Source organism: Panulirus ornatus, chromosome 21 (genome assembly GCF_036320965.1).
Source record: "Panulirus ornatus isolate Po-2019 chromosome 21, ASM3632096v1, whole genome shotgun sequence".
Taxonomy (NCBI): Eukaryota; Metazoa; Arthropoda; class Malacostraca; order Decapoda; family Palinuridae; genus Panulirus; species Panulirus ornatus.
This window is the reverse complement of record NC_092244.1, coordinates 11067792-11095631: the sequence shown is the minus strand read 5'-3', so window position 1 is coordinate 11095631 and position 27840 is coordinate 11067792. Positions and strand designations below refer to the sequence as shown.

At 38.0% G+C, this 27840-nt stretch overlaps 1 protein-coding gene across 1 annotated transcript in view; it reads right to left on the bottom strand.

The window, feature by feature from the left end:
• Positions 1-469: 469 nt before the first annotated feature.
• Positions 470-27840, bottom strand: part of LOC139756356 (valine--tRNA ligase-like) — a 38375-nt gene continuing 11004 nt past the window's right edge. Inside the window, 15 exon segments of the mRNA XM_071675722.1 lie at positions 470-626; positions 1979-2124; positions 2837-3016; positions 4956-5070; positions 5745-5948; positions 7530-7680; positions 9854-10001; positions 11503-11662; positions 15931-16038; positions 17413-17642; positions 17962-18212; positions 21721-21866; positions 24638-24762; positions 26543-26566; positions 26569-26721. Coding sequence (XP_071531823.1) covers positions 561-626; positions 1979-2124; positions 2837-3016; positions 4956-5070; positions 5745-5948; positions 7530-7680; positions 9854-10001; positions 11503-11662; positions 15931-16038; positions 17413-17642; positions 17962-18212; positions 21721-21866; positions 24638-24762; positions 26543-26566; positions 26569-26721 — 2207 coding nt within the window. The 3' untranslated portion in view covers positions 470-560.

Here is a 27840-nt window from a genome sequence, read left to right as displayed (position 1 = left end):
GATATTGACATGCATATGACAAAAAAAATGCATTTTACTCTTCAAAAATTAATATGAAACATGAAGACCTGTTTGCATTATTGTAAACCTGGGAAATTATTATGAACATGATCACCTTAACCTTATTTAGAAATAGATGCTAAAATCACCTGTCAGTTTGGTCTGGGGAAAAGAGCCACCAAATATTACCATGAAAACCATAAGGTCAACATTCATGCATAATGTCATGCATGATATTATGCTTAACTTGAATACCAAGGGTGGGAAGACTTATCTGAATATTTAAAATTCATAAGGGGTGTTATGTAAGATTGTTAGCTCTCTATGATGCTGTAATTTTTGTAGAAGTGCATAATTGTGCCATCATGTCTTGAGAAACTTACCGTTTACCATCATGCTGTTTTGAAGAGTCATGTGCTTAATGATTTTATAAAGCACTCATAATAACTAGGAAACCAGTGATACCAACTCCCAATAAAAATTTATTGCAACAGATAATCTACAAATGTACATCAATTCATAGTATAGCATTATATAATGCTAAACTAAGATGGAATTTGCTACATCTCCTCTAAACTAAGGATGAGGGCTTTTATTTGTTTTAGCTCGCTTCTTAAGGAGGCCAACTGAAAAGGAACAGCTTTAGTTAGTCTTAAGTAAGTACTACAATGGAACAGCTAGTCATAATAAAGGGGCTAACTGAGTATTATGAAACATTAATTGGTTGACTCTGCTCAAACAAGGACAAAGGTATATTAAGAGGAAAACACACTTTTAGAGAAAAATACCCCAGATACTTGTATTCTGATTACTTGCTTTTATTAACTTAAAATTTTGAAAACTTTATATTTAATTTATCAGTGTGTCTTCACTATTATATATAAATTACTGATTCCCATTCTTGTAAATTTTCACACTACCTTGCCAGAATTCATTCAGTGTTACCATAGAAATACAGTAACATTTAATCCATAGTCTAACTCCAAAATTTCCTCCTTACTTGTAAACGTTTATGTGTTAACCTTAAGAATCACAAGTAAATTTAGTGATGGTGTTTTTTAAACAAAAATACGTGAGGAGAACTGTGTTCTTTACTCTTCTTGGCTGCCACTTAAATTTGGGAATTTCACTTCTGGGTGGCTGCTTCCTGCAATACCTCATTCAGATCAAAACCCTATGCATCCAAAACACTGATCTAGAACATTTCAGGAACATGCTAATTCCATACCCCATCATCTGCAGATGATGGGGGTATGTCATTGCAGAAGGGGAGGAAGACTAGGTTTTTTACAGACACTAAATATAACCTAGCTTAAGTCACGTACCCAGGTGGGTTGACTGAAGACTGACATCTTCCACAACCAGGATTCAAAACTATATGGCTGACTCTGGGTAGCCTATGACTACTTCATGGCCAGCAGTTCTAACTGGTACACCAAGGACATCCAGGGTGTAGTAGACATCTCTATATATACCTTTTCTTTCATAACTGCAGTTTCCCACTTAAGTGAGGTTGCATCAGGAAGAGACGAGTGAGACTTAGAGGAATATTCAAATATGAATCTTCCAAATAGCTCCTTCCAATAAAGTGATAATTTGCTTAATATTTCTAGACCCAGGTACATTCCCATGTATGAGAATCATATGGCATGATATGCACACTGGTCCTAGATATGTGGAAGCTATCATTTAAAGGTTACTAAGCAAATTTTGAAATCAAAGAATATAAAAATTCCTGGGAAAGGAATCTTTTCTTCTGTTCCTTAATGACATTTCAAACAACTTTTATTATCATCTTTAAATCAAAGAATAAAAAAATTCCTGGGAAAGGAATCTTTTCTTCTGTTCCTGAATGATATTTCAAACACGACAGAATGGTCGTCACCACATTTCAGCCTTAATTCTCTCAATAAACAACAATAGCAACTGTTTCTTTTGAACTTGTTACTGGAGTGCACTTTAAATGAATGAATCTTACCTTTTTATGATGAGCTTCCTGAATGTGTGCTGGTGACTTTGCTGCATATCCAGGAGTGGAAACTATTCTAGCCACCTTATTTTCTTCCTTCTGTAGCTTGCTTAGTTTCTTTCTCAAGCGCATCAGTTCCATTTTGGGATCAATGACTCCCTACAGAATAAAACAAAAAGTCAAAATCTACACAGAACAAATACACCCTTGTCTGTCTATCCATCCTATGTATTCACAGTAAAGATGCTGCCAGATGCAAGACAAATAACTCGAGTTTCATACACAGTTGTAGATGTCTAAGGAGCTGCCATATACACCACAACAGTTGCCAACAATTCTTCCACTTCCTCAGCAGAATAAAAATTGCTGGCTACTAGAGTGAAAACATTTCAGGAGAATTTTTAATTGTTGAGTGTGAGTGCACCTGGTGGAATGGGGGGGTGTGGAGGCCAAGATGGGAGGGTGCAGTAATGCTGAGGGAAGGTGTGATACCCCTCCAATAGAGTTACAAGATGAGGGCCCTAATCTGCTAATAACTTACACTTTGTAAATGAAAAACATTGAACATTATTATGCTAGATGAAGACACAATGTAGCATCACCAAAACTGGATAAACAAAAAGAAAAAAAGCTTAAGACTTCAAATAAAGGTCAAAGATTTTTCACATACAAATTGTCATTCAATTTCAACTGAAGTACCTACGGTTAAATGCAACTGAGATAAATTTATAAATTATATACAACCTAAGGTGTGTAAATCTATATGTTCAACCTATCTTTTACATAACATTCTATCACCAAAAAACTGATGTTCATCTTATCATGATGAAAGTTCCTGACCTATTCATAAACACAGTTTGGGAGAACTTGCCTCTAGATGAAGGTATACAGAAGTTGCATCTGAGACTGTTGATACTGCTGCAGTGGCTGGAGGTACTGCAGGGCCGTCAATTATCATCACTGAATGTATACGACCCAGTGTTTTTACAACTTGCAAGTCTTCCCTCAGTACAGCAGTCACATCTTTATCTGAACTAACAACACTACCTGAAAGTAAATGCTGCATTAAATGGCTTCAAATTAACCATCACATTTGTGGTAAAAGAACAACTGTATGCATTTCATTTTTGGTATAAGTCTGGGAATAACTCTTCCTTACATCCATGGCAATGCTGTTTCCTGTGGGGCAGGGTGGTGCTGGGAATGGATGAAGGCAAGCAAGTATGAATATGTACATCTGTATACATGTATATATATATGTCTGTGTAGGTATATGTGTTGATATGTGTACGTACATGTATGTATATGTACATGTATATGTGTGTATGTATATTTGTGTGGATGGGTGATCAAGTATAACAATAATGAAATTAGTCTTATGATATATGGTAGAAGCCTTGTCAAAACACTAATCAGTTCACTGACCTGAGATCTTCATGCTAATCTTGGCCAAACAGCATACACAACCACTGCTAACACCATAAATTACCCATGTGAAATGGTGCCTTGCTACAAAGAACCCCTCAAAGGAATTTCTGAAGTTGTAGTGGACTTTGTTGCATGCCCAGTTATTTCTAATATTCTGAGCTTACTTAGTTATAGTGTGCTCGAGGAATCTCACAAAATACTTATAATTCCATTTGTTGCGTTATTTCAGTTTCATCGAGAGCTATCTTATCTCGTAATGAATAATCAAGCCAGCAGTGTAATATGATTTATGTCAAATTCATATCTACTCTTAGAAAAAATTCATACGGGAATTGTAAACTTTCTGCCACTTGTTGCAGATATATCTCACTTTCATATCAGTATAATGGGTGAGATTCACACTTTTATTTTGAGTAAGTCACTGGCTGAGACACTTGCAAGCTGTCTGAAGGCCTAGGGCCACACCAAAATTAATTGAGAAAACATTTTGAAACTTAAAAATAATTACGTCACTTAAATCTCTCCGATTTTATTCCGTAAAACTGTAGTAACACTCAAACACCTACAATATCTTAAGAGCAGTGCAGAAGCCAGACTACCTCAAGGTGTTTCTGGTCCCTGCAAGCCTGCAGAGTTGCAGTTAAAAGTCCCCAGGTCAGTAATATTAATCCTTATTAAAAAGACTGTTTGCATTTGATTCACCAAATAGAAATAGGAGCAGAGTTAATGATAGTAAAAACGTATGTAAATGACAAAGTCTGTCTCCAATAGAGGAATGATTTTGTTTAAAATACCAAATGCATTTCTTCTATGAGCAGCTTCTCAGGATGCGCAAATGAGTGATCTGTTACTCATAAGGTACCATTTCTTTCACTTTGCTTCTTGACATTTCAATCAAAAAAAAGTTACCTAATCAACCTGCATTCACTCACTTCTCATCTTAAACCTCACTCTCTTTGATGCATTGTCTCTCTTACTTTTTGATGTTATTCTGATTTTTACTCTTAAGTGGCTGCTTTGCCTGTATCATGCCACTCTCTGATTGTTTTGCATGTCTTGCATACAGATGGTTCAACTCATTACCTGCCTGTGTTTTTAAGGACTCCTACAATCTGTCTCCCCTTACAAGGATGGTTCATCATTACTTGAAGAATGTCTGACATTTCATTTTCCTATGAAGCTTGTCCTTAATATGGGTAATGCCCTCAGCTAGTGATTTTTCTCCCTCTCTCTTTTAAGAAGATGGGTCTTGCAAAACTGTTTAAGAGAATCTGAAGTAATTAGCTTTCTAAAACAATAAACACATTGTAATTCATCATAACTGTATAAAGTTAACTGTAATTTTTTCAATACGAGTAAACATATGCACCATTCCTGATTTAAAAAGATAAAAGTTCAGACCTCTGTGACAAGCTGTTTGACGGGAGATATAATGAAAAATATATAGAGAAATAAAGGTGGTTTTTCAAATACGAAGACAGTGAAATTATCAAGTCAATACTATTGAAATCAAAGGAAAAATACCACAAAAGGAACCATGGAATCATATTTTCATTACCTTGTATTTTGTTCTGTGTAATGTTATAGCTTGTTTTGAGTGCACGGAATGCTGAAGCAACCTGAAGTAAACTCTGAACTTTTTCTTCCACAACCTGGTCTCTCCAGCACAACCACTGAAAAGTTAAAAGAAATGGGTTCTGGGTCAGACAAACAAATTTCTGAACATAGAAGAGGATTAGTTCATGACATTTCAGCCTATCTACTTAACTCCAATAATTAATAGTTGACAAACAGAACATAAAAAGCACTGTAATGTTGCCATAGTCTGTTGACCCTTCTGCTGTGAAGCAATAAAAAATATTGAAGTCTGAATTTATCCTCAGGTTGTTTAAAAGTATTTGCCTTCACCTTGATATTCAATAATTCCTCCGGTACCTTGAGGTGCATCCTTAATTCCCCCATGTTGCTATCAACTGGAAACCTCAGACAAAACGAAGAAATATAAATACCAGCTGACCGACCACACAGGGCAGTCTGCCAATGTTGCTTTTCCAGAGTCTGTGTTTTCACTCATTTTAGGTGAGTTATATAAGTTGTAAGTGAAAGTTATATGGTTGAAAATATATCGGTATTATAAGTTTATGAGTAGCTCTCTCAAAACCTTTCATTCCAGCCATTACAAAATATCAATCAAAGGAGGATAAGAGTAACTGATACCATTCCCCAAAATTGGTCTTAGCAGATTCTGAAATCAAAGTAACAGGGCACATAGCAGCACTGCTTATTCTTGTATTATGGGATAGTTGTTGCTTTATTCAAAATACCTACAACAGAATTTGCCGCTAACCTGTTGTGCCTGCGGGTATTCGCACTGCATGATGCTCTCTAAATGCTGGGAGTTCCTTGGCAATCTGTGATAGAGCTCTTCTGTTAAGAAGGGCATGAATGGTGAAAGGACGTGGAGGCCAACATCAACACATGTCCAGAGGGTTTGCACAGCTGATGATCTTGCTTCATTTGATCCCCAGTTCATAACTGGCTTAATGCTTTCCTGGAAATTGAAAATTTTCATATATCACATTATCATTTTATAGGTTGTAGACAATAACTGCTTGGGGTGGTATTACTGTAACAACAATGGAGTGCTGAAGTGGTGCCTGGGACTAGTGGTGAAGTGGTGCCTGGGACTATCTTATACCCTCCAAGTGAGGAGAGCTTGGGGTGGTATTACTGTCACAACAATGGAGTGCTGAAGTGGTGCCTGGGACTATCTTATACCCTCCAAGTGAGGAGAGCTGGTTGTACTTTCTGTCATATCATAATAGGCTACTGAGTTAATTCTACCACACTGTGCTCCCACTCTCTTGGCTACTGGGTTGATTTTACCACCCTGTGCTCCCACTCTACTCAATTTTTCCACTTCTCTACATCACATTAATTTCTTCCCTTCCTTTTTTCTTAATAAATATCGGAAGATAACAGTGAAGTCCAATGACCTTAGCACCTCTAATCTTTGGCATCACAGGGTGCCAAGAATCATCAGGTTACTCTGACTCTACGGCCAATGATAGAGAGTGCTCAAGCAGCAGCAGCAATACTAGCTCTTCCCTAAACCCTTATATCACTAACCCCTTTCATACTTCTAACTACAATCTTCACTTAAGATTCCATTTCAAAGGGGCTGTCTTTGCTTACTTCATCATCACACCTACTGCTTACTTAAAGAGCTTTCAATCCTAAAATTTCAACAACAACCACTGTTTTCCTAAATTTTGCCTACTGCTCTCCTAATTCTACAACTTTCACCCTCAGGCTTCAACATACAGCACTGAGAATGGATGAACTGCCATAAGGACAATATTATTCTACTACTAGTCACTAACCATGGGTCCTAAGAAAAGGTCCCATGAAAAAAAAGGCACATTTCTTGCTTGTAAGCAAGAAAATGAGTCTACAAGCAGATTTCCAGAAAAATAAAGACAGTGAGCAAAATTTGCACCTCTCCTCTCATAATATCACAGGATACCTGAGGAGGCAAATAATGTCATCAGACTTTTAGGACTGTACCCTGCTGCCAGAAATACAACATCACCACAAGTGGGCAATAGGATATGCTCCAAAAAGAAAATCTTAAGGCATGAAAGTCTATTTCAAAAAGCACAACTATATCTATGTGTAGAGCTTGTACTTGGCAGTGGGCATGACATCAGCTGAAACCATGGGGCCTGAAGTGATTCAAAGGTTGCAAGAGGAGGCATCACAAAGTGTGAAGGGGGGATGGTCAGTGTATGTTATGGTAAAGATGAGTATATCTAAAGGTATTACTGTCCTGACAGTGTTGTCTGGATGTAAGTCCTGGGCCCTGAACACTAAAGAAAAGAAAAGGATGTAAATGTTGGAAATGAAATATGCAGGTTAATTTTATACTGGTGATAGATGACAAACATTCTAACTACCAACATTCACTTTGACTTTCTGCATACTGCCAGACGATAGGATAAAAGCAAACTATGTCTTTGCTAAATGCACCAACATATTTCTGAATGCCTTCTGGTTTCTTATAAAAAAACCTTGTCTATCTCATAAATTTCTTCTTTCCATAATTTCATTGCTAAATATCTATCCCACTTACCAGGTAAATATCGCACAAATGATTATACCAGAAGGTTACGAAACCAGACGTGACATGGTATAGGTCATATGCTTCAAAATGTTGATTAGATCCACATACTAATCGAGACAGATGACTTAGAATCCACTTGTCCATAACTCCAAGTTCATCCCTGAAAACATAGTGAATAAGACTTTTAGTAATTCAGCCAGATGTCACTGGATTCCACATGCTTGAAGTTACAACATGAGTGAAAAGCCGCTTCTGGCAAGGCTGTATCACTGGGAATACAGGCTTGTCAAAGAATATCTCACTCTAAAAGGGCTTACATTTTCCTGCTACTGGAAGTAGTGCAACTTAGGGCTGCAGGAGCCTTTAGAAGGAGGTACTGGGTAAAACCAGGGCTCTTTCATAGAAATTGGATCTGAAGTAATTATGAATAAAAAATAAATATTTCAACCATTAAAGAAAACCTTTCAGCATTCTAAAATATTCTATTGCATATACCGATGACAGGTATTTGAGCCAAAAGTAACGTAGGGCAGTTATAAATGGTTGTACACCAAGCACTAAGCTGAATGTGTGAGGACCTCTGAAGAACTTCAACTTGATAAGAAATATATGGAATGATTTGGATACACCATTTTCCAAACACTTCTGTTCTTACTCTTATAATGTAAATGGGGTTTTGCCAATCACAAATGAAACTTCTGATAATTCTGGCATTGGTATCAAGTCATGGCATGTGTATGAGTAACAGCAAGTAGGCAAAAAATTTTGGGTGGATTAGGCATGCGTCATTTTGCTTTCAATGAACCAAAAATTGACAAGATACAGACAGACAAATTTCTAAAATATTTCAGAACAGTAATACGAATGTTATAGAGTCTGGAATGCAGTATGTCTAAAATTTTACATGCAATATCCTATCTTCCATGTGCTTTGCCATGTACTGAAGCATATGTTTGTAAACCTCCTTCAGTGCCTTTAGAATTTATCCTATGTGAATGTGGATACCGGTATGTGGGAAATATAAAAAAATTCTTTAAAAAGTTGTGAGTATTACATTTCTTCCAAGGAAAATCCCTTTTCCTGCAATAACATAAAAAAAAATTCCGACCTTTTTTCAGCAGGATATGGCTTTCCCAGGGATACTGATTCTATATAGGACATGGTTTACATAGTTTTTGATAAACCAATACAAGGGGAGCTATAATAACTGTTAAGTTTCCAAGGGCCATGATATATTTATACAGGCAAAAGAAAATGATAGCAATAATTTGCTAGCCACTGACAATATCTCATGCTCTGTTCCTGAAGTTTTATGATTTCTTCATACCCCCGGGTGTAAAAACTGTATTTAGATATATGGTGGATTGACAGATGACACATAATGTGTTGGAAAGAATAATCTAAACGATGAGCAAGTATGATTGTGACAGTGGAATTCAAACAGTGCATGATATGTTTGAGGTTTAAAAAATTACAGTGTTGCATAACTGTTTTTGCTCCTTTTTGACCACCAATAGGGCCAGAAACATATCAAAGTTGTTTTTAGCTCGTTTTTAAACTGTTTTAATTTTAGTTAGGTACTTTCTATATTCTAGGTAGTGTACATATGAAAAATGGACCATCATAGGCAGTAGTTGGTAGGCAGCCAACGACCAGGAGGTATACTGCCAGTACTACCTGCTTGGGTATCAGACGCGGTAGTGACATCTGCATAGTGAGCCAGCTTTTTAGTGGTTGTCAAATTGCACCCCTCTGACCCAGGTAGCTGTCTTTACTTTCTGCCTCACTAACATGTAGACTGCTGGCATTCTGTCTACAAACATACAATCTCTCTTCGTTATTTGCAACACTTGACAACGCTCAACTCACACAGCTTATTCTTTGTAACTCTAGATTTTCCGGCAGTGAGCACTATGTGGTAGTTACTTGGGTGAATTTCTTATTTTCTATAGCGTGTTTTACAAAAATTTGGACTTTCATATTTTGTTCCCCCCAACGACACTGGGGGAAGGGGTGGCAGTTCCCATGTCTGCATGGAATGGGTTTAATTACAGAATTTTTTTTTACTTTCCCTACACTGATTTTCTTTCTTAATCTCACAGTCCTAATCCCTAATATTCTTTATCATGAAAAGAGCTACCCTTCAGCTATCTTTTATCTGTTACATCAAAACTAATAAACTAAGTTTTTATACAGACTGAATATGAGAAGCCTAATAATAAGGAATTTGATGATCTACACAAAATGACTTAGGTATTCAGCTTATGATATCAGACTGCTGTACATAACTTTTAAAGCACTGCACTACAGCACTGAACATTCAAACTACAAACCTGTATGCTAATTGAATGTGCGAAGCACAATGAGTCCCATTTTGTATTTTTTCCATTGCAGATATAAGGTATCGGACTGTTTGCCAGATTTTGTTTCCCAGAAACTTGCTTTGTTCCATGCGATTAACATCTACATTCAGAAGCTGATCTGTAATAAAGAATTCAGGAGGTTTGTATGAGAAAACAGGAATGATAAAGGAATAAGTTGTAGCAAAACTGGTTAGGTACATGGTCTAACTGCAACTGACTGTAACATAACGTAAAATCAACCAGCATCAAGAACAGAGGACTGAACAATGGAGGGAAAATCCTCACTTGGCCCCTTCTCTGTTCCCGCGCTAGCGAGGCAGCGTTAAGAACAGAGGACTGAGCACCCTTCTCTGTTCCTTCTTTTGGAAAAGTAAAAACTGGAGGGAAGGATTTCCAGCCCCCTACCCACTCCCCTTTTAGTTACCTACACTTCTACTTCTGACACATATATCCTCTTTGTCAATCTTTCCTCACTCATTCTCTCCATATTTCCAACCATTTCAATACACCCTCTTCTTCCATGTATCTCTCTTACCCTTCCATTACTTAATCAAACCACCTCACACCACATATTGTCCTCAAACATTTCATTTCCAACACATCCACCCTCCTCCGTACAACACTATCTATAACCCATGCCTGGCAACCATAACCAGTTTTGCTCTCTGAGATGATATTCTCTCCTTCCACACATTCTTCATTGCTCCCAGAACCTTCACCCCCTCCCCCACCCTATGACTCACTTCTGCTTCCATGGTTCCATTCACCGCTAAGCCCACTCCCAGATATCTAAAACACTTCACTTCCACCACTTTTTCTCCATTCACACTTACATCCCAACTGACTTGTCCCTCAACCCTGATGAACCTAATAACCTTGCTCCTATTCACATTTACTCTCTACTTTCTCCTTTCACATACTTTTCCAAACTCAGTAACCAACTTCTGCAGTTTCTCACTCGAATCAGCCACCAGAACTGTGTCATCTGTGAACAATAACTGACTCACTTCCCAGACCCACTCATCCCCAACAGACTGCATACTTGCCCCCTCTCTCCAAAAGTCTTCCATTCAACTCCCTAACCACACCACCCATAAACAAATTAAACAACCATGGGGACATCGTACACCCCTGCCACAGACCGACGTTCACCGGGAGCCAAATCACTTTCCTCTCTTCCTACTCATACACATGCCTTACATCCTTGATAACAACTTTTCACTGCTTCAAGCAGCTAACCTCCCACACTATGTACTCTTAAGACTTTCTACAAAGCATCCCTATAAACCCTATCATATGCCATCTCCAGATCCATAAGTGCTACATACAAATCCATCTGTTTTTCTAAGTATTTCTCACACATTCTTCAAAGAAAACACCTGATCCACACATCGTCCACCACTTCTGAAACCATAATGCTTCTCCCCAATCTGAAGCTCTGTACATGCCTTCAAGGTTATTACATATAAGAATGATGACAATAATAAAAAAAATAATGTCTCAAAACATATTGGTCAAACAGGACATAGTGTGCTTTAAGATATGAATAACCACAATAACAAAGAGATTGAAACCTTTTTGAATTTTACACTAGGAGAAAACAAATAAAACATACTTACTCTTGAAATTATATGAGCAGAGAGTAAACCTGAGAGCATCTGTCCCACATTCTGGTATACCATTAGGAAAATTTGAAGCTTGTCCCTTTACTGCCTGAGATGCCTCTTGACTTGACAGTATTCCCATTAATTTACTTGATTTTATACGATCATTAAGTACCTGAGACATATAAGCATCTTTGTAAATGGAGTAAAATAAATTTTCTTATTGCATAATTACCTATCTTTATTGAGAGCACTGGCTGGTATATCAGAAAGCTTTCCAGACATTTCATTCATAATAAATTTCTATATATCTCAACATGGGTTTTCAGAAAAGAGGAGTGAATGTTGGGGTGAAGAAGGTGGTGAGAGTAAGTGAGCTTGGGAAGGAGACCTGTGTGGGGAAGTACCAGGAGAGACTGTGTACAGAATGGAAAAAGGTGAGAACAATGGAAGTAAGGGGAGTGGGGGAGGAATGGGATGTATTTAGGGAATCAGTGATGGATTGCGCAAAAGATGCTTGTGGCATGAGAAGAGTGGGAGGTGGGCTGTTTAGAAAGGGTAGTGAGTGGTGGGATGAAGAAGTAAGAGTATTAGTGAAAGAGAAGAGAGAGGCATTTGGACGATTTTTGCAGGGAAAAAATGCAATTGAGTGGGAGAAGTATAAAAGAAAGAGACAGGAGGTCAAGAGAAAGGTGCAAGAGGTGAAAAAAAGGGCAAATGAGAGTTGGGGTGAGAGACTATCAGTAAATTTTAGGGAGAATAAAAAGATGTTCTGGAAGGAGGTAAATAGGGTGCGTAAGACAAGGGAGCAAATGGGAACTTCAGTGAAGGGCGTAAATGGGGAGGTGATAACAAGTAGCGGTGATGTGAGAAGGAGATGGAATGAGTATTTTGAAGGTTTGTTGAATGTGTCTGATGACAGAGTGGCAGATATAGGGTGTTTTGGTCGAGGTGGTGTGCAAAGTGAGAGGGTTAGGGAAAATGATTTGGTAAACAGAGAAGAGGTAGTAAAAGCTTTGCGGAAGATGAAAGCCGGCAAGGCAGCAGGTTTGGATGGTATTGCAGTGGAATTTATTAAGAAAGGGGGTGACTGTATTGTTGACTGGTTGGTAAGGTTATTTAATGTATGTATGACTCATGGTGAGGTGCCTGAGGATTGGCGGAATGCGTGCATAGTGCCATTGTACAAAGGCAAAGGGGATAAGAGTGAGTGCTCAAATTACAGAGGTATAAGTTTGTTGAGTATTCCTGGTAAATTATATGGGAGGGTATTGATTGAGAGGGTGAAGGCATGTACAGAGCATCAGATTGGGGAAGAGCAGTGCGGTTTCAGAAGTGGTAGAGGATGTGTGGATCAGGTGTTTGCTTTGAAGAATGTATGTGAGAAATACTTAGAAAAGCAAATGGATTTGTATGTAGCATTTATGGATCTGGAGAAGGCATATGATAGAGTTGATAGAGATGCTCTGTGGAAGGTATTAAGAATATATGGTGTGGGAGGCAAGTTGTTAGAAGCAGTGAAAAGTTTTTATCGAGGATGTAAGGCATGTGTACGTGTAGGAAGAGAGGAAAGTGATTGGTTCTCAGTGAATGTAGGTTTGCGGCAGGGGTGTGTGATGTCTCCATGGTTGTTTAATTTGTTTATGGATGGGGTTGTAAGGGAGGTAAATGCAAGAGTCCTGGAAAGAGGGGCAAGTATGAAGTCTGTTGGGGATGAGAGAGCTTGGGAAGTGAGTCAGTTGTTGTTCGCTGATGATACAGCGCTGGTGGCTGATTCATGTGAGAAACTGCAGAAGCTGGTGACTGAGTTTGGTAAAGTGTGTGGAAGAAGAAAGTTGAGAGTAAATGTGAATAAGAGCAAGGTTATTAGGTACAGTAGGGGTGAGGGTCAAGTCAATTGGGAGGTGAGTTTGAATGGAGAAAAACTGGAGGAAGTGAAGTGTTTTAGATATCTGGGAGTGGATCTGTCAGCGGATGGAACCATGGAAGCGGAAGTGGATCATAGGGTGGGGGAGGGGGCGAAAATTTTGGGAGCCTTGAAAAATGTGTGGAAGTCGAGAACATTATCTCGGAAAGCAAAAATGGGTATGTTTGAGGGATTAGTGGTTCCAACAATGTTGTATGGTTGCGAGGCGTGGGCTATGGATAGAGATGTGCGCAGGAGGATGGATGTGCTGGAAATGAGATGTTTGAGGACAATGTGTGGTGTGAGGTGGTTTGATCAAGTAAGTAACGTAAGGGTAAGAGAGATGTGTGGAAATAAAAAGAGCGTGGTTGAGAGAGCAGAAGAGGGTGTTTTATATCTCAACACCTGAGATTATGATTTCACAAGAGTAAAAGTACAACAGTAATTTTCAGTTGACAATATGAGACCAGAAGCAACTAACAAATAACAAGAATCACAGTTGTTCTTCTAGGTACTGGGAAGTAGAACTAAATGCAACAGTGATAACAGTGATATATGCCATCTCTGACAGCCCTGCCATAACTTTTGTTATACTTTAAGGACTGTTCAAATTATTTCTGCAAACATAACGACTGCATTGTTCATTAACACATGATACCTAGAACTGGATCAGAAATCATAGAGAAAACAAAGAAAATACCTTGACCCCTGCCCTGACCTTGATAGGACAATTTTAGGGATGGGTCTTAACGCATTCTGGCAGAGGGAAATCTTTGTTCCTCCACTGGTTTGAAAGTTATGGAGTAGACAAGAAAAATATCTTGGCTCCTACTGAGACCCTGATCTTGAAGGAAGAGCACTGGGGATGGGTCATGACACATCAGCAGATCGTGGGTATAACATGTAGTGTTATCCTAATCTCTCCAGTGGTTCCAAAGTGAAAGGGTGTAAACAAAAAAATACTATGACTCACTATGAAAACTATGACTCCAACTGCACTCTCAATTTTGAAGTAAAAACCCTGAGAATTATTCACAGCACATCATCTGGTGGTTGAGAACTGCACAAACTGTACCACAATCCCTCCAATGATTCCAAAGTTATGAGAAAAAAGGACCCCTTGCTGTGAAAAACTATCCCAGTCGTGACCCTGGCTTTAAAGGTATGGCCCTGAGGCTGAGTCTGATACATTATATACAGGTGAGTAATATGTAAAGTATTTACAATGTATCATAGAAATCCCTCACCTGGTTCAAAAAGTTGTGTGGCAGATAATTACCATGACCCTTGCCATGATACTGACTTTGAAGGTATGACATAAGGGTATTACAACACACCATGTGGTGGTGAGAAACATTTAAGAAGCGGCACTGGAGTTCTTTAGCCAGGGAGACTCTGTCGTTGTGGCCACCCCTTTCAGGGAGTTTCAATTGGAATGGATGTCACAGACATAGATAGATTGATAGATAGAAGGGTCTGACATATATATGGATGGATAGATAAACAGACTCGTGATACTGTTGTAGGGTGCCAACTCTAAGCAGGGCCTTAACAGAAATCTGAATGGAGAGGAAATGACAGTAACTCAAATATATGCACAAATGGGAAACAAGTGATTACTCTCATACAGTATCAATTCTATGAAAGCATGACAATTACAGAGCGGAACTACAGGGGAAGTATGGCAATAGGAAATAAATTAAGAATGAAATGAGATAGGTAATGTAAAAAGTGTTCTTCCTAGTAAACATACATTTCTGTTACACTGGCAGTGCATACATTGTTAATTGTGAGATAAACAGGAAGCTACTAAACTGCATTCTCTTACATTTACATCAAACTAACATAAAAGAAAATCTTGGTATAAAATCAACTCGGGGATATATTGATCACTCTCACCACATTTTCTCATATTCTTACTCATACCAACTTCATCAATTATTCTTTGTTATAATTTCGTCATTTACACTTCTATTGCGCCATATCATCTATATTATCATTTCCTACTCTCCATGCAGAACATAGATGCTTCACTTACATAAACACAAAATGAAAATGAATGAGAGTTGTCTAAATACTATGGGTTCATCACATAGATATTTTGTTCTGTCTGCAAGAAGTATGTTTCCCCCTGAACCATTCTCCTTTTTATGTAGCAATTCAAATATACCTGTATAGGATATCATAAAACAGATACTTCACTAAAGCCTAACGTACTCTATCGGTGCATACAATGCACATAAATTTTCATTTTTTTTATTTTTCATCTTGCTTTGTCGCTGTCTCCCGCGTTACCGAGGTAGCGGAAGGAAACAGACGAAAGAATGGCCCAACCCACCCACATACACATGTATATACATACACGTCCACACACGCAAATATACATACCTATACTTCTCAACGTATACATATATATACACACACAGACATATACATATATACACATGTACATAATTACATAAATTATGTAAATCAATAAGTGACAAACATTGTTTCCTCTTTTACAATATAACAGTAAATATAAACACTATGCATACTTGCAGAGAAGCTCCTTCAATTACGTCAATGGGGTCAATCACATTTCCACGAGATTTTGACATTTTGTGTCCATGGGCATCACACAACAGACCATGAAGAAGTACAGTCTGCAAAAAAATAAACAATCAAATCATATGCAGGATAAGTTAACTGCATGATATATATATATATATATATATATTCATTTTGCTTTGTTGCTGTCTCCCGCGTTAGCCAGGTATGTATATATTTATACGCCTCGCAGCCATACAACATTGTTGGAACCACTATTCCTTCAAACATACCCATTTCTGCTTTCTGAGATAATGTTCTCGACTTCCAAACATTCTTCAAGGCTCCCAGAATTTTCACCCCCTCCCCTACCCTATGATTCACTTCCACTTCCATGGTTCCATCCGCTGTCAGATCCACTCCCAGATATCTAAAACACTTTACTTCCTCCAGTATAAGTAAAAATAAACAGTGGCTACAAATCTATGCTTTAAATTCATCAATCTTATTTCACCTTGCTGCCACAGGATCACCTTCAATGGGACCTCTGCAGTGCTTAGGAAGTTGGCCACATACACAGGGTGGATTCAAATGTCAAGAAGTGTGGTGATAACGTGTGTCTGTGGTATAAAAAAAGAAAACTAACTATTCATATATTATCATGATACCTGTTTACCTCATGATCCCTTTAAATGAGCTCTGGAGTTCTGAGGCTACATTCCACTCAAGAGATAGGAAATGACTCCCTTGGAGACTGTACTCTTTGCTGCCCATTGAACAGGACAAAGTCTTGCTGAAAGAGACTTCTTACTCTCCGTGTAACCACCTGCAGGCACATCCTAGTAAAACCACAATTCAAATGTAAAGAGATATACATCAGATACACATTTCCCATTATAAGGGAGTCAACCTCATTTGTGGCTAGCAACTGACCTCAATATCATGAGGTTTGATAGCCAATGGAGTTTTCTCCTTTGTTAACCTCTGATGTGCATGACAGATTTTCTTTTGGCCTCAAGGAAGGGTTAAGCAAAACCTTGAAGTTTAATTTCTTCCACATGCACTTTTCAAAAAACACAAACATGAATTCATCATTGTTAAGCAAAAGGATTGATGACTTCTATCTTTTTTTTTCATATATGCCTGCCATTTCCTGCTTGAGCAAGGTAGCATCAAGAAGAGATGACAGAGCCTTAAAAGGAAAAATCCTCACTTGGCCCCTTGTTCTGTTCTTTCTTTTGAAAAGTAATACAGGAAATAAGGATTTCCAGACACCCACTCCCACCCCTGTTAGTCACCTTCTACAACACGCAGGGAATACGTGGGCATCATTCTTTCTCCTGAATCTCCAGAGATAAACCACTATCTTTAATGGCATATTTTTTTTCAAATAAAGTCTGTGTGTATAACCTTATATGCTGTGTAATGCAGTCTAAATCTGTATAAATCATTAATTTTACAAATTAGTTTTCTTGTAAGTCTCAAAATACCTTAAATGGAATTTCTCTCGTCAGGTGCAGTCCTAACATAACCATTCTTGCCACCCAGAAGAAAAGAATGTCATGGCCAGTCTCCATGAGGGTTGTGGGATAAAACTGCTGTAAGTCCTCTGACTTCTGTGGCCATCCAAAGACAGCAAAAGGGAAGAGGGCTGAGGAGAACCATGTGTCTAATACGTCTTCATCTTGATGCACAGATGAAATACTTGACTCTGATATTCCTGTAAATTTACGAAGCATTAATATCTTTATAAATCGCTTTTTCAAATGTACTGCAGTTTATATATAATATTCTCTCTACAATCATTATCACACTCTTATAGCACATCAAAGCTAGCAATTTACAACTAAAAAATTACCATCAACAAAGAGGAAACCCAATAACTTTTTTCTTTCCTTCCTGTGACTTATTCATTCACGGGAATAATCTCTAGGAATGGCTCATCCATCAAAGAGTTCTTTGGGTTTCTGTCCCAGAGCCTTGCTGCTTTTAATAGGCAGAAAACTCAGTAAGTATCCTGCAAGTGCAGTAAAACCCACCTTCTTTTTCAATAATTTTCATTTTTGCCTCTTCTTGAGATCGTGCTGCAATCCAGAACTCCTGGTTGTCAGAGCATACACAATAAACAGGAATTTGGTGGCCCCACCAAAGCTGCCGAGATACACACCAATCATTGATGTTTTCTAACCATTCATACCAAACTCGTCTGTAACTCTCAGGATGGATCTGTAAATCACCTTTTCTAACAGCATTGATAGCGTCTGTAGCCATATCACTGCATCTAATGAACCTGAGGATAAAGATGTACTCATTATTTGCTAATCACTTTATTCCACCTAACAGGCCCAAATCATTTTGCAATAAAGGTTCTACTGATGTAACATCATAAATCACTGAATAAACAATCATAACTACCTCAGGAGAAATAGCAGAGTAGAATAAACAATTTATATTAATGAGAAAATCTTTCAAGTTCACAGTGGCTATCCTCAAAGGACAAAAGGTTTCAGGCACTACAATTTTATGATTACAGATGAATATGATAATTTTTGGGTAATTTTTATGTGTGTATGCATATCAATGTTTACATGTATGTCTAAGTATGTATAAGTATAAGTATGTATCCCTTTCTCTCTCTCCATAATTTTTCAATCTTTCTATCCATCTATATCTCCTACGCTCATTCCCTCTGGGAACTCCCATCGAGGGGTGGCCACAGCAAAAGAGACTCCACTTATCCCCGTCTTTACATGCCTCCCTTGCATACACCATTCCACGCATTCCTCCTCTGTTTCTCTCCTTCCAGTATTCCTCCACCCCATTTGTCACGTTACAGGTGGTCTTCCACTCACATCAACTCCTTTAACTGTACTATCATACACTCCCCTTGTAAACTCACAATCTTGCATTCTTTCCACATGCCTAAACCACCTCAAAGTATTATGTTCCACCCATTCTACCACTCCATAATTCACTCCCTTTGCATTCCTTGCCATACCACATCTCTCATACATCCTTTCATTTCTTTCTTCATTCCATCCAATTACACCAAATGCTCTTCTCAAATAGCTCATTTCCAAAGCCTGGATTCTTGGCCTTTGTGCCTCATTCCATGTCCATGCATAGGTCAGGGTTGGGAGGACTATGCTGTCCCTTAATCCTCTTGTCACTTCCATACTTACACCTCATTCTATTATTCTATTAAGGGACCCAATGACTTTTCTACCCTGTACTGCTCTCTCCTTTATCTCTTATTCTATATCAACACACTTACCCAAGGTAGCTCCCAAATACTAAAATTCCCTCATATCTCATTGCCACACTCCATCTCTGCACTCCTTTTCCCTAGTTTTGCTTTCATCTTTCTTACCACTTTCACACACTTCACCAAGCTCTGTCATCAGCTTCTGCAGTTTCTCATCCGAATCAGCCACTAGTGCTGTATCATCAGCGAACAACAACTGACTCACTTCCCAAGCTCTCTCATCCACAACAGACTGCATACTTGCCCCTCTTTCCAAAACTCTTGCATTCCCCTCCCTAACAACCCCATCCATAAACAAATTAAACAACCATGGAGACATCATGCATCCCTGCCGCAAACCAACATTCACTGAGAACCAATAACTTTCCTCTCTTCCTACACGTACACATGCCTTACATCCTCGATAAAAACTTTTCACTGCTTCTAAAAACTTACCTCCCACACCATATATTCTTAATACCTTCCACAAAGCATCTCTATCAACTCTATCATATGCCTTCTCCAGATCCATAATTGCTACATACAAATCCACTCGCTTTTCTAAGTATTTCTCACATACATTTTTGAAACCAAACACCTGATCCACACATCCTCTACCACTTCTGAAACCACACTGCTCTTCCCCAATCTGATGCTCTGTACATGCCTTCACCCTCTCAATCAATACCCTCCAATATAATTTCCCAGGAATACTCAACAAACTTATACCACTGTAATTTGAGCACTCACTCTTATCCCCTTTGCCTTTGTACAATGGCACAGTCCTGCCTCACACCTATATGCATCTCAAAACTTTTGCTAATCTCTCAATCCACTCTTACACATACATTTGCTCCTCTATAAAAGGCTTTTATACCATCCAACAGTTGTCCCCTTATACCATATATCCTTAACACATCCCACAAAGCATTCCACTCAATTCTGCCATATGCTTTCTCTATATCCATAAGAGCTGAATACAACTTCTTACCTTTTGCTAAATGCTTTTCAACGATCATCTTCACTACAAAAATCTGATCCGCACATTCCCTCCCCTTCTTAAAACCTCTTTGCTCTTCACTTATAAAGCTTGTTAAGAAGATGTAAATGAAAGCTTTCGCAAAAAAAGCAGATTTACAACAATGTGGAACTTATAAAAGTGATAAAACAAATGTGAGATAAGGTAGAATGGTTACATAACTATCTGTCTATCTAAATCTCTGATGCTCACTCTTCTTGGGAACTCCCTCACGGGGGTGGCCATGACAATATTCGAGTTTCCATAACTGGTGAACTCCAGTGCTGCTTCTTTGCCTTTTAGTGCCTGATCTGTAACGGGCCATTGGTAGAAGGCAACTCTAGCACAGTGCTTCCAAAGGATACTGTTCCTACCAACTACTTCTCTCTAATGTTTTAACCTACCTAAAACTCCCACCTAAATGTTTCTACCTATTGCTCCTAATATACAAGCAAATCAACTTGCTCATAATTTGCAAGTCCTCTGACCACAAACATGTATGTACTCAATCAGTACCATATAATGAAAATGAGCTGAAGATAGTGAATATAATTAAGTATATATCATTTTCTAAAAAAAAAATACTATTTCATGTTCAAAGGCCAGGGGAACTATGCAATCAATAAGGCAAAATTCCATGCACTTAACCCAATCTGTGCAGGACATTAATTTCATATTTTTGCCCAATTCATACAAGACGAAGCTTTCATGGTTTTCAAGTTGGCACTTTTACAAGCTTGCCACTGGGGTTGCTATGATAATCATAAGCTGCCAAGGGCCATAATATGGGATTGAATGACTTCATTCATAATTTGTTAGCCACAGGGAACACATTTGCTCCATCACTCATGTTTAAAGGATATCTACAGTTCCAAGTTGTTATAAATCAACAGATTGTTTACACTGTTGTAATGAGTAACATAAACTCACTAAGAGTATACAATACTGATACTAGCCTTGAAAGTGTGCAGGGGATGTCCAGAGATTTACTGCATATGTGTCTAAGCCCAACCCCACCAGCACCAACCAGGACCAGCCTTACAGCAAGTTGACTTTGGTTTCTTTTTTACTATTTCATAGTTGTTTAGGTAAGTTTTATAAAACTTATGGTAGTGTACATGTGCAATACAGGCCTCCGTGGGCCTTTAGAAAAGTTGATTTGTTTGTCAGTCGGGGAATGCAAGAAATTACACAATAATGCCAAATCTTTCCTTGTCCTCACCTAGGGTGAGTTTGTGACTATTTTCACAGTGTACAGACAATATCATATTAAGGTTTTATGCTTTTTATTGTTCTGTAGGTGTTAAAAGGTATCTTATATTTTCTACATGATATTTTGCCATTATTCAGACTAATTTTCTTATCTTTCTAACAAAACTAGGGAAAAGGGCAGGGATGCCAAGTGCCTTATGCAAAATGGGAAACCACTTATTAGATAGATGGAAAATCTAATTCAGATAATATCAATACAATATTAATAATGAATTAATTATCTGCTCATACCATAAAGCTCTACAATATCAATAAAATTCTTACCACTGAGGTTTCAACATAGGCTCAATAATATCTTTGGTTCGACTACAGCATGGTACCATCATTGGGTGAGCCCTAAAACCTCGATAAAGTCCCAGCTCATTGAGTGCTTCTATAACTTCTTGTCTTGCCATGAATCTTGGAAGGTTCTGAATAAATAAGAAACAAATATATGCATTACCTAAAACTCCAAAGGTCACCAATTTGCAGTTTCTACAAAAATTTATTCTTTGACATTACGGGGTATGAGGATACGTTTTGAGTTTTGCTAGAAAATATCAAAACCATTTAACGTTATACATATATACAGCTTTGTCCTACATAGTGGTACAGTAGCTGCAGGTAGTGTGCTGGAGAAGCTTGGGCGGTTAAAAGTACGGTAAGGTGGTTTTACGTCAACAAGTAATGATGAAAGTAATGATGGACAAAAGCTGTCAATGTCATGCTGAGGGGCAGCATTTTCACAGATATTTTTGGGCAAAGCTGTCCAGCATGGGCCAAAAAAGTTACATCTGACAATGTATTATGCTAAACAATGTGAAAGGATTTTAAAAATCCCAATAAAAAGCTAACTCATGAATATTAACATCCAATTAATACTGTAAGTAAATTTCTATTTTCAAAAGCTAGGAAAGCAAAACATTCTATTAAGCTAATTTTTTTCATACTTGATAGCCAGTTCCCACATTTGTGAGGTAGTGCCAGGAACAGACAATAAAATGCCACATTCGCCCCCATCCATGCTCTAGCTGTCATGTGCAATGCACTGAAACATACAGCTCTCTATCCATACAGTCCCCAGAGACATTTCTATAGTTTCCCCTGATTCAGTCAACTGACAGCACATTGACCCCTGTACACTCCATCATTCCAATTCACTCTATCCCTTGCATGTCTTTCAACCTCCTGCATGTTCATGCCCCAATCACTCAAAATTTTTTTCGATTCATCCTTCCATCTCCAATTTGGTCTCCCCTTTCTCATATATCCTCTTTGTCAATCTTTCTTCACTCATTCTCTCCATATGTCCAAACCATTTTTGAACACCATGTTCAGCTCTCTCAACCAAAATCTTTTTGTTCTCACACCCCTCTCTCACCCTTTTATTACTTACTCGATCAAATCACCTCAAACCAAACCATTTCAGCATACCCTCCTAAGCTCTCTTTACCACACACTTTTATTACAACACCTCTCTCTTCCCCTTTTATAACTTACTTGGTCAAACCACCTCACATCACATATTGTCCTAAAACATTTAATTTCCAACACACCCACCCTCTCTTGCACATCCTCATCTATGACCCATGCCTTGCATCCATATAACATTGTTAGAACTACTATACCTTCACGCATAATCATTTTCACTATCTATCTATATCTCTGACACCCATTCCCCTTGAGAACTCCCTCAAGGGGGTGGCCATGACAAAAGAGTCCACAACTGTTGAACTCCAGTGCTGCTTCCTAGCCTTTAGTGTCTCCCCCTTAACAGGCCACTGGCATGGGAAAACTCTAGCACAGTGTTTTGAGAGGCTAACAGGCCACTGGCTGAAGATAACTCTAGCACAATGTTTTCTGAGGCTCATACCTAATACTCTGACACCTGCTTCTACCTAAATTCCTGCCTAATGTTACAACCTACTACTTCTACCTAATGTTCCTAGCTAATGCTATTACCTACTACTTCTATCCAATGTTTCTATATAAAGCTCATGTCTAACATTCCTACCCACTACTTCTATCTATTGCTCCCACTATTTTGCAAAAAGGCAGGGATTGTGCAAAGTGCTCACAGTAAGAAAATCTAGATTGCGAAGATTGAGTAATGAATTGAAGTGTTGTAAACTGCTATTTGTGACAAGGTGAGATTGTATATTTGTGGACAAAATACAAGCAGTCTATATGTGAGTGTGGCATAAAGATAATACAGATACCTAAGTCAAAGGAATGCAACTTGACAATCACTGAAGTACTGGCTCACTACACAGCCATCACTAACTCTCCCAATACCCAGGCGGGTAATATCAGTAATATGTCTCCCTGGTTGGTGGCTGCTTACCAACTACTACCTACCATTTTCACCTCAGATAATAACCTCTCATTCCTACACATTCTTCAATTCTCCCAGAACCTTCATCCCCTCACACACCCTATGACTAACTTCTGCTTCCATGGTTCCATTTGCCACCATGTCCACTCCCAGATATCTAAAACTCTTCACTCCTCCAATTTCTCTCCATTCAGATTCACACTTCATCTAATCTGTTCCTCTATCATGCTAAACATAATAACCTTCCCTTTATTCACATTTCCTCAACTTCCTCCTTTCGCACATTCCTCCAAACTCAGTGATCCAACTTCTGCAGTTTCTCACTTGAATCTGTCACCAGTGGTACCATCAGCAAAAAACAATCGACTCACCTCCCAGGCCCCCTCATCCCACTGCATACTCACTCATATCTCCAAGACTCTTGCATTTACCTCTCTTAACACCCCATCCATAAACAAGTTAAACACCCATGGTGACATCACACATTCATGCTACAGAGCAACCTTCATACTCTCCTCTTTTCCTACTCATACAAATGCCTTACATCCAAGATAAAAACTTCTCACTGCTTTTAGCAACTTTCCTCCAACACCATATATTCTTAACACCTTCCCACAAGAAATCTGCTTTCACAATAAGCATAAATACCACATCCAAATCCTTCTGTTTCTTTAACTATTTCTCACACACATTCTTTAAAACAAACACCTGATCCACACATCATCTACCCCTTCTGAGACCACAGTGGTCCTGCCCAGTTTGATGCTCTGTTATGTGTTTCCATCCCCTCAATCATTACTCTCCCAAACAACTTACCAGTAAACTGATATGTAGGCATTATCATTACAAAAGGAGAAAGCAGATCACCTTAAATTTTGGAACGATATCTGTCAATCTCCCCTGTTCATCAAAGATAGTGAGTTGTGGAAGACCATGTCTTTGTCCCACAATGTAGTCCTCTTGGCTATGACCTGGGGTCACCTTCACAACACCTGATAATGGAATGTAAAGGAATTTGATTAAATGATGTCCCAAACTCAAGGAACTGAACCTGCTTTTATAACTCTGATTCAGTATTTCATACCTGTTGTTAATCTGCCTTTACACTTTTTGTTAAGTCAACTGCCAGTTCAAATTCCTAATATTTTTGGTAACTTTTTACAACAGGGGTAAAATATTTTTCTGACACAGAAGTACTTTACACATGAGACTACCTCTGATGTCCCATTTGGCTGTAAATAACTAACACAGCTTTCCATACATTGACAATGCATATACTATACATACTAGAGCTTTAGTTTAATGAAGGTGGGGTGTGCTTCAAGTCATTTTTAAAAGGAAACAAACAAATCTTGAGAAGGCTTACAAACCATCTAATAACTAGGACAGAATGATACTAAGCTGACCCACCAAACAGCACCAAGTTTACCACATCACCATTGTAAAATAATGTCCATGGTTTTGGGGAGAGCAATAATATCCAAGTTTTCACCACATAAAAAATGAGTCACTAATGTGACTTTTTCTGCTCATACGTGTTGGAGGTCACTCATCCAAACACAATGGCAGAGACAGAGTATCTTTCAAAAAAAAAGTTATAAGGGGGAAACCTTTTGCACAACTGTTTGGTACTCTACAGTTCTAAAACAAGAATAAGAATACACAGCCCTAAAGAAAAGAACTGTATTTATATGAAAATTCTTAATGAGGAGATAAGAATGTATAAACATTTGTAGAATTAAGCTGCAAACTAAAGAAATATTTGAAAGTAAAGAGGCAACCTATCTATAGAAAATCTGCAATCATAATATTCATCTTTCTAAGTAGCATCTTTCTAAGGTATTAGTTGGGACAAAAGGAGATACTTCTATAAAGTTCATCTGAAAAGCTGTAACTAATATGTGGAAGGAAAACTATAAATAAGAAGGGATATGGAAAGAAAAATATGCAAAGGGAGGGAGTCATCCAGACAGGTGTTGGGAATAAACAATAGGGTTAAACAAAATAATGGTAACAAGACTGGATATCAAAGTCGATATAATAACACTAAATTCATTTGAACACTGTCTAGGAAATTACTAAAAGAACAGGTGCAGCCTCCAACTGAGACGATGGTATAGATAGAGACAGACTTAACAGAAACAATGTGAAAGCTAGCTGCAAGTAAGAAGACCTACGAGCTACAAAGCACTGCATCACGTCAGATCAAGTCAGTTGGATTTGGACCCATATGCCAAGTATGTGGACGAAATCTTACACAATACTTTCCTACAACATGATCAGCTCAGACATACAATTTGCTAGTTCATGATGTAAAGGATTAGCAAGTGAAAAAGCAAAAAACTGAAAGAAGAAACAATATTATGTAAATACCACAAAATCTAAAAAGAAAAATTCATGAACAGACTGCACTGGCTAATTGCAAAAAACTCAGATGTGAATGCATTATAAGTCATGTATAAATGTGCAAACAAAAGAAAAATATGATATATTTCAGGGAATAACGTGGGACAAGGACTGACCCCGATTGGCGGACTTCAAGTGGTCAGCCATCTTAGGGAATGAAATGATCACTTTGTTTTGACAGTTTCATTTCTGAGTGACTGATTAATCTTGCAAAAGTTCATGAAAGCTCACCTCCACATCTGTGTTAAATTCAGGGGCAGAGTTGGTTAGGCAGATTCAATGAAACTAACCTGCAGTAAAGCAGGACACGGCACATGAAATATAGTTAGTGATCATAATACTCAAAGAATGTATCTTAACCAATACCTGTGCCAAACTGGGAATCAACTTGGGATCAACAATCACAGGTATCATTTCATTGCGGAAAGGGTGGATGACATGTTTGCCGTGAAGATGGATGTACCGACGATCCTCTGGATGAACCATCACTGCTGTGTCTCCGATCATAGTTTCTGGACGTGTTGTGCAAATCACAAGTTCCTCATCTAGAAAGCAATATAGAGTTCAAGAGGGAATAATGTTCAAACTCAAAATATCAAATTGAAAAAATGTATGGTAGTATTCCCTTAGCCTTCACATTAAAATTCTAATTCACAATACTGAGACTTTCCCTCCAAAAAACATCTTTTGTGCAATAACCAATATCTTTCTAAAATTGCACCAATATGGTGTTAAGTAACAGTAGGTTTAATGCCTTTTGAAGGCCATAATGAATACCAAACCAGCCATGCATGGTTATTAAAACCAGACACCCATATTTCATTACAGGGAACTCTGGCTTACAAACATCCATCTTATGAACACTCATACACATGAACAAGCTCCAAAAGACAATATTCGAATTCTAGTCCAACATGTAATTGATTACTTATACTCACAAACTTAGAATTACTTAAATGTGCAATTTTTTCATTTCATATTGCTTGATATAATGTTTATTAGCTATATTTCATTCATGATGCAATATCAAATACAATATTAGTTAGGTATAAAAAGTAAATGATCCTTCTTTGTATTTTCTGATTTATGAAACAATTAAACTTTAGAAGAGGGTCTAGATACCTATTCATAAGTAGGGGAATCTCTGTGCTACATTATAGCACATTTACAATATCTAATGTGATTCAATAAAGCTAGTGATCATAAACCAGTTTGAAATGTACACAGAATTGTCAATATATATGTTTGATTGAACGCCTTTGAGTTCGTTTAGAATAACAAAGTCAGTAATTTTTAAAAATTTTTATGAAACTTTAGTACGATATAGAAATCTGGTGATCACTAGATTTTCAACATTGTTGGAAGTAGGTAGCCAAACAAAGTTGTTTTATCTAAAACCATGATATGCTGGTTAACAAAATGAGTAACCTCACCAGCTTCGATCACAATCCAGTGTTAATCAGCAAATCTAATGACTGGAAACTAAATTTCAGATTTTGAATATTTGAAGACATACAACTGTATTGCAAAATCATCAGGCCTTAAGCTGAGGACAAATGAAAAGAGCAATTTCACCAAGCAAAATGAAAATCCAACATAATTTTGTAATGCAAGTGATTTGAAATAGTTTGGGGCAACATATGGATGTGGGGACTGATGCATAA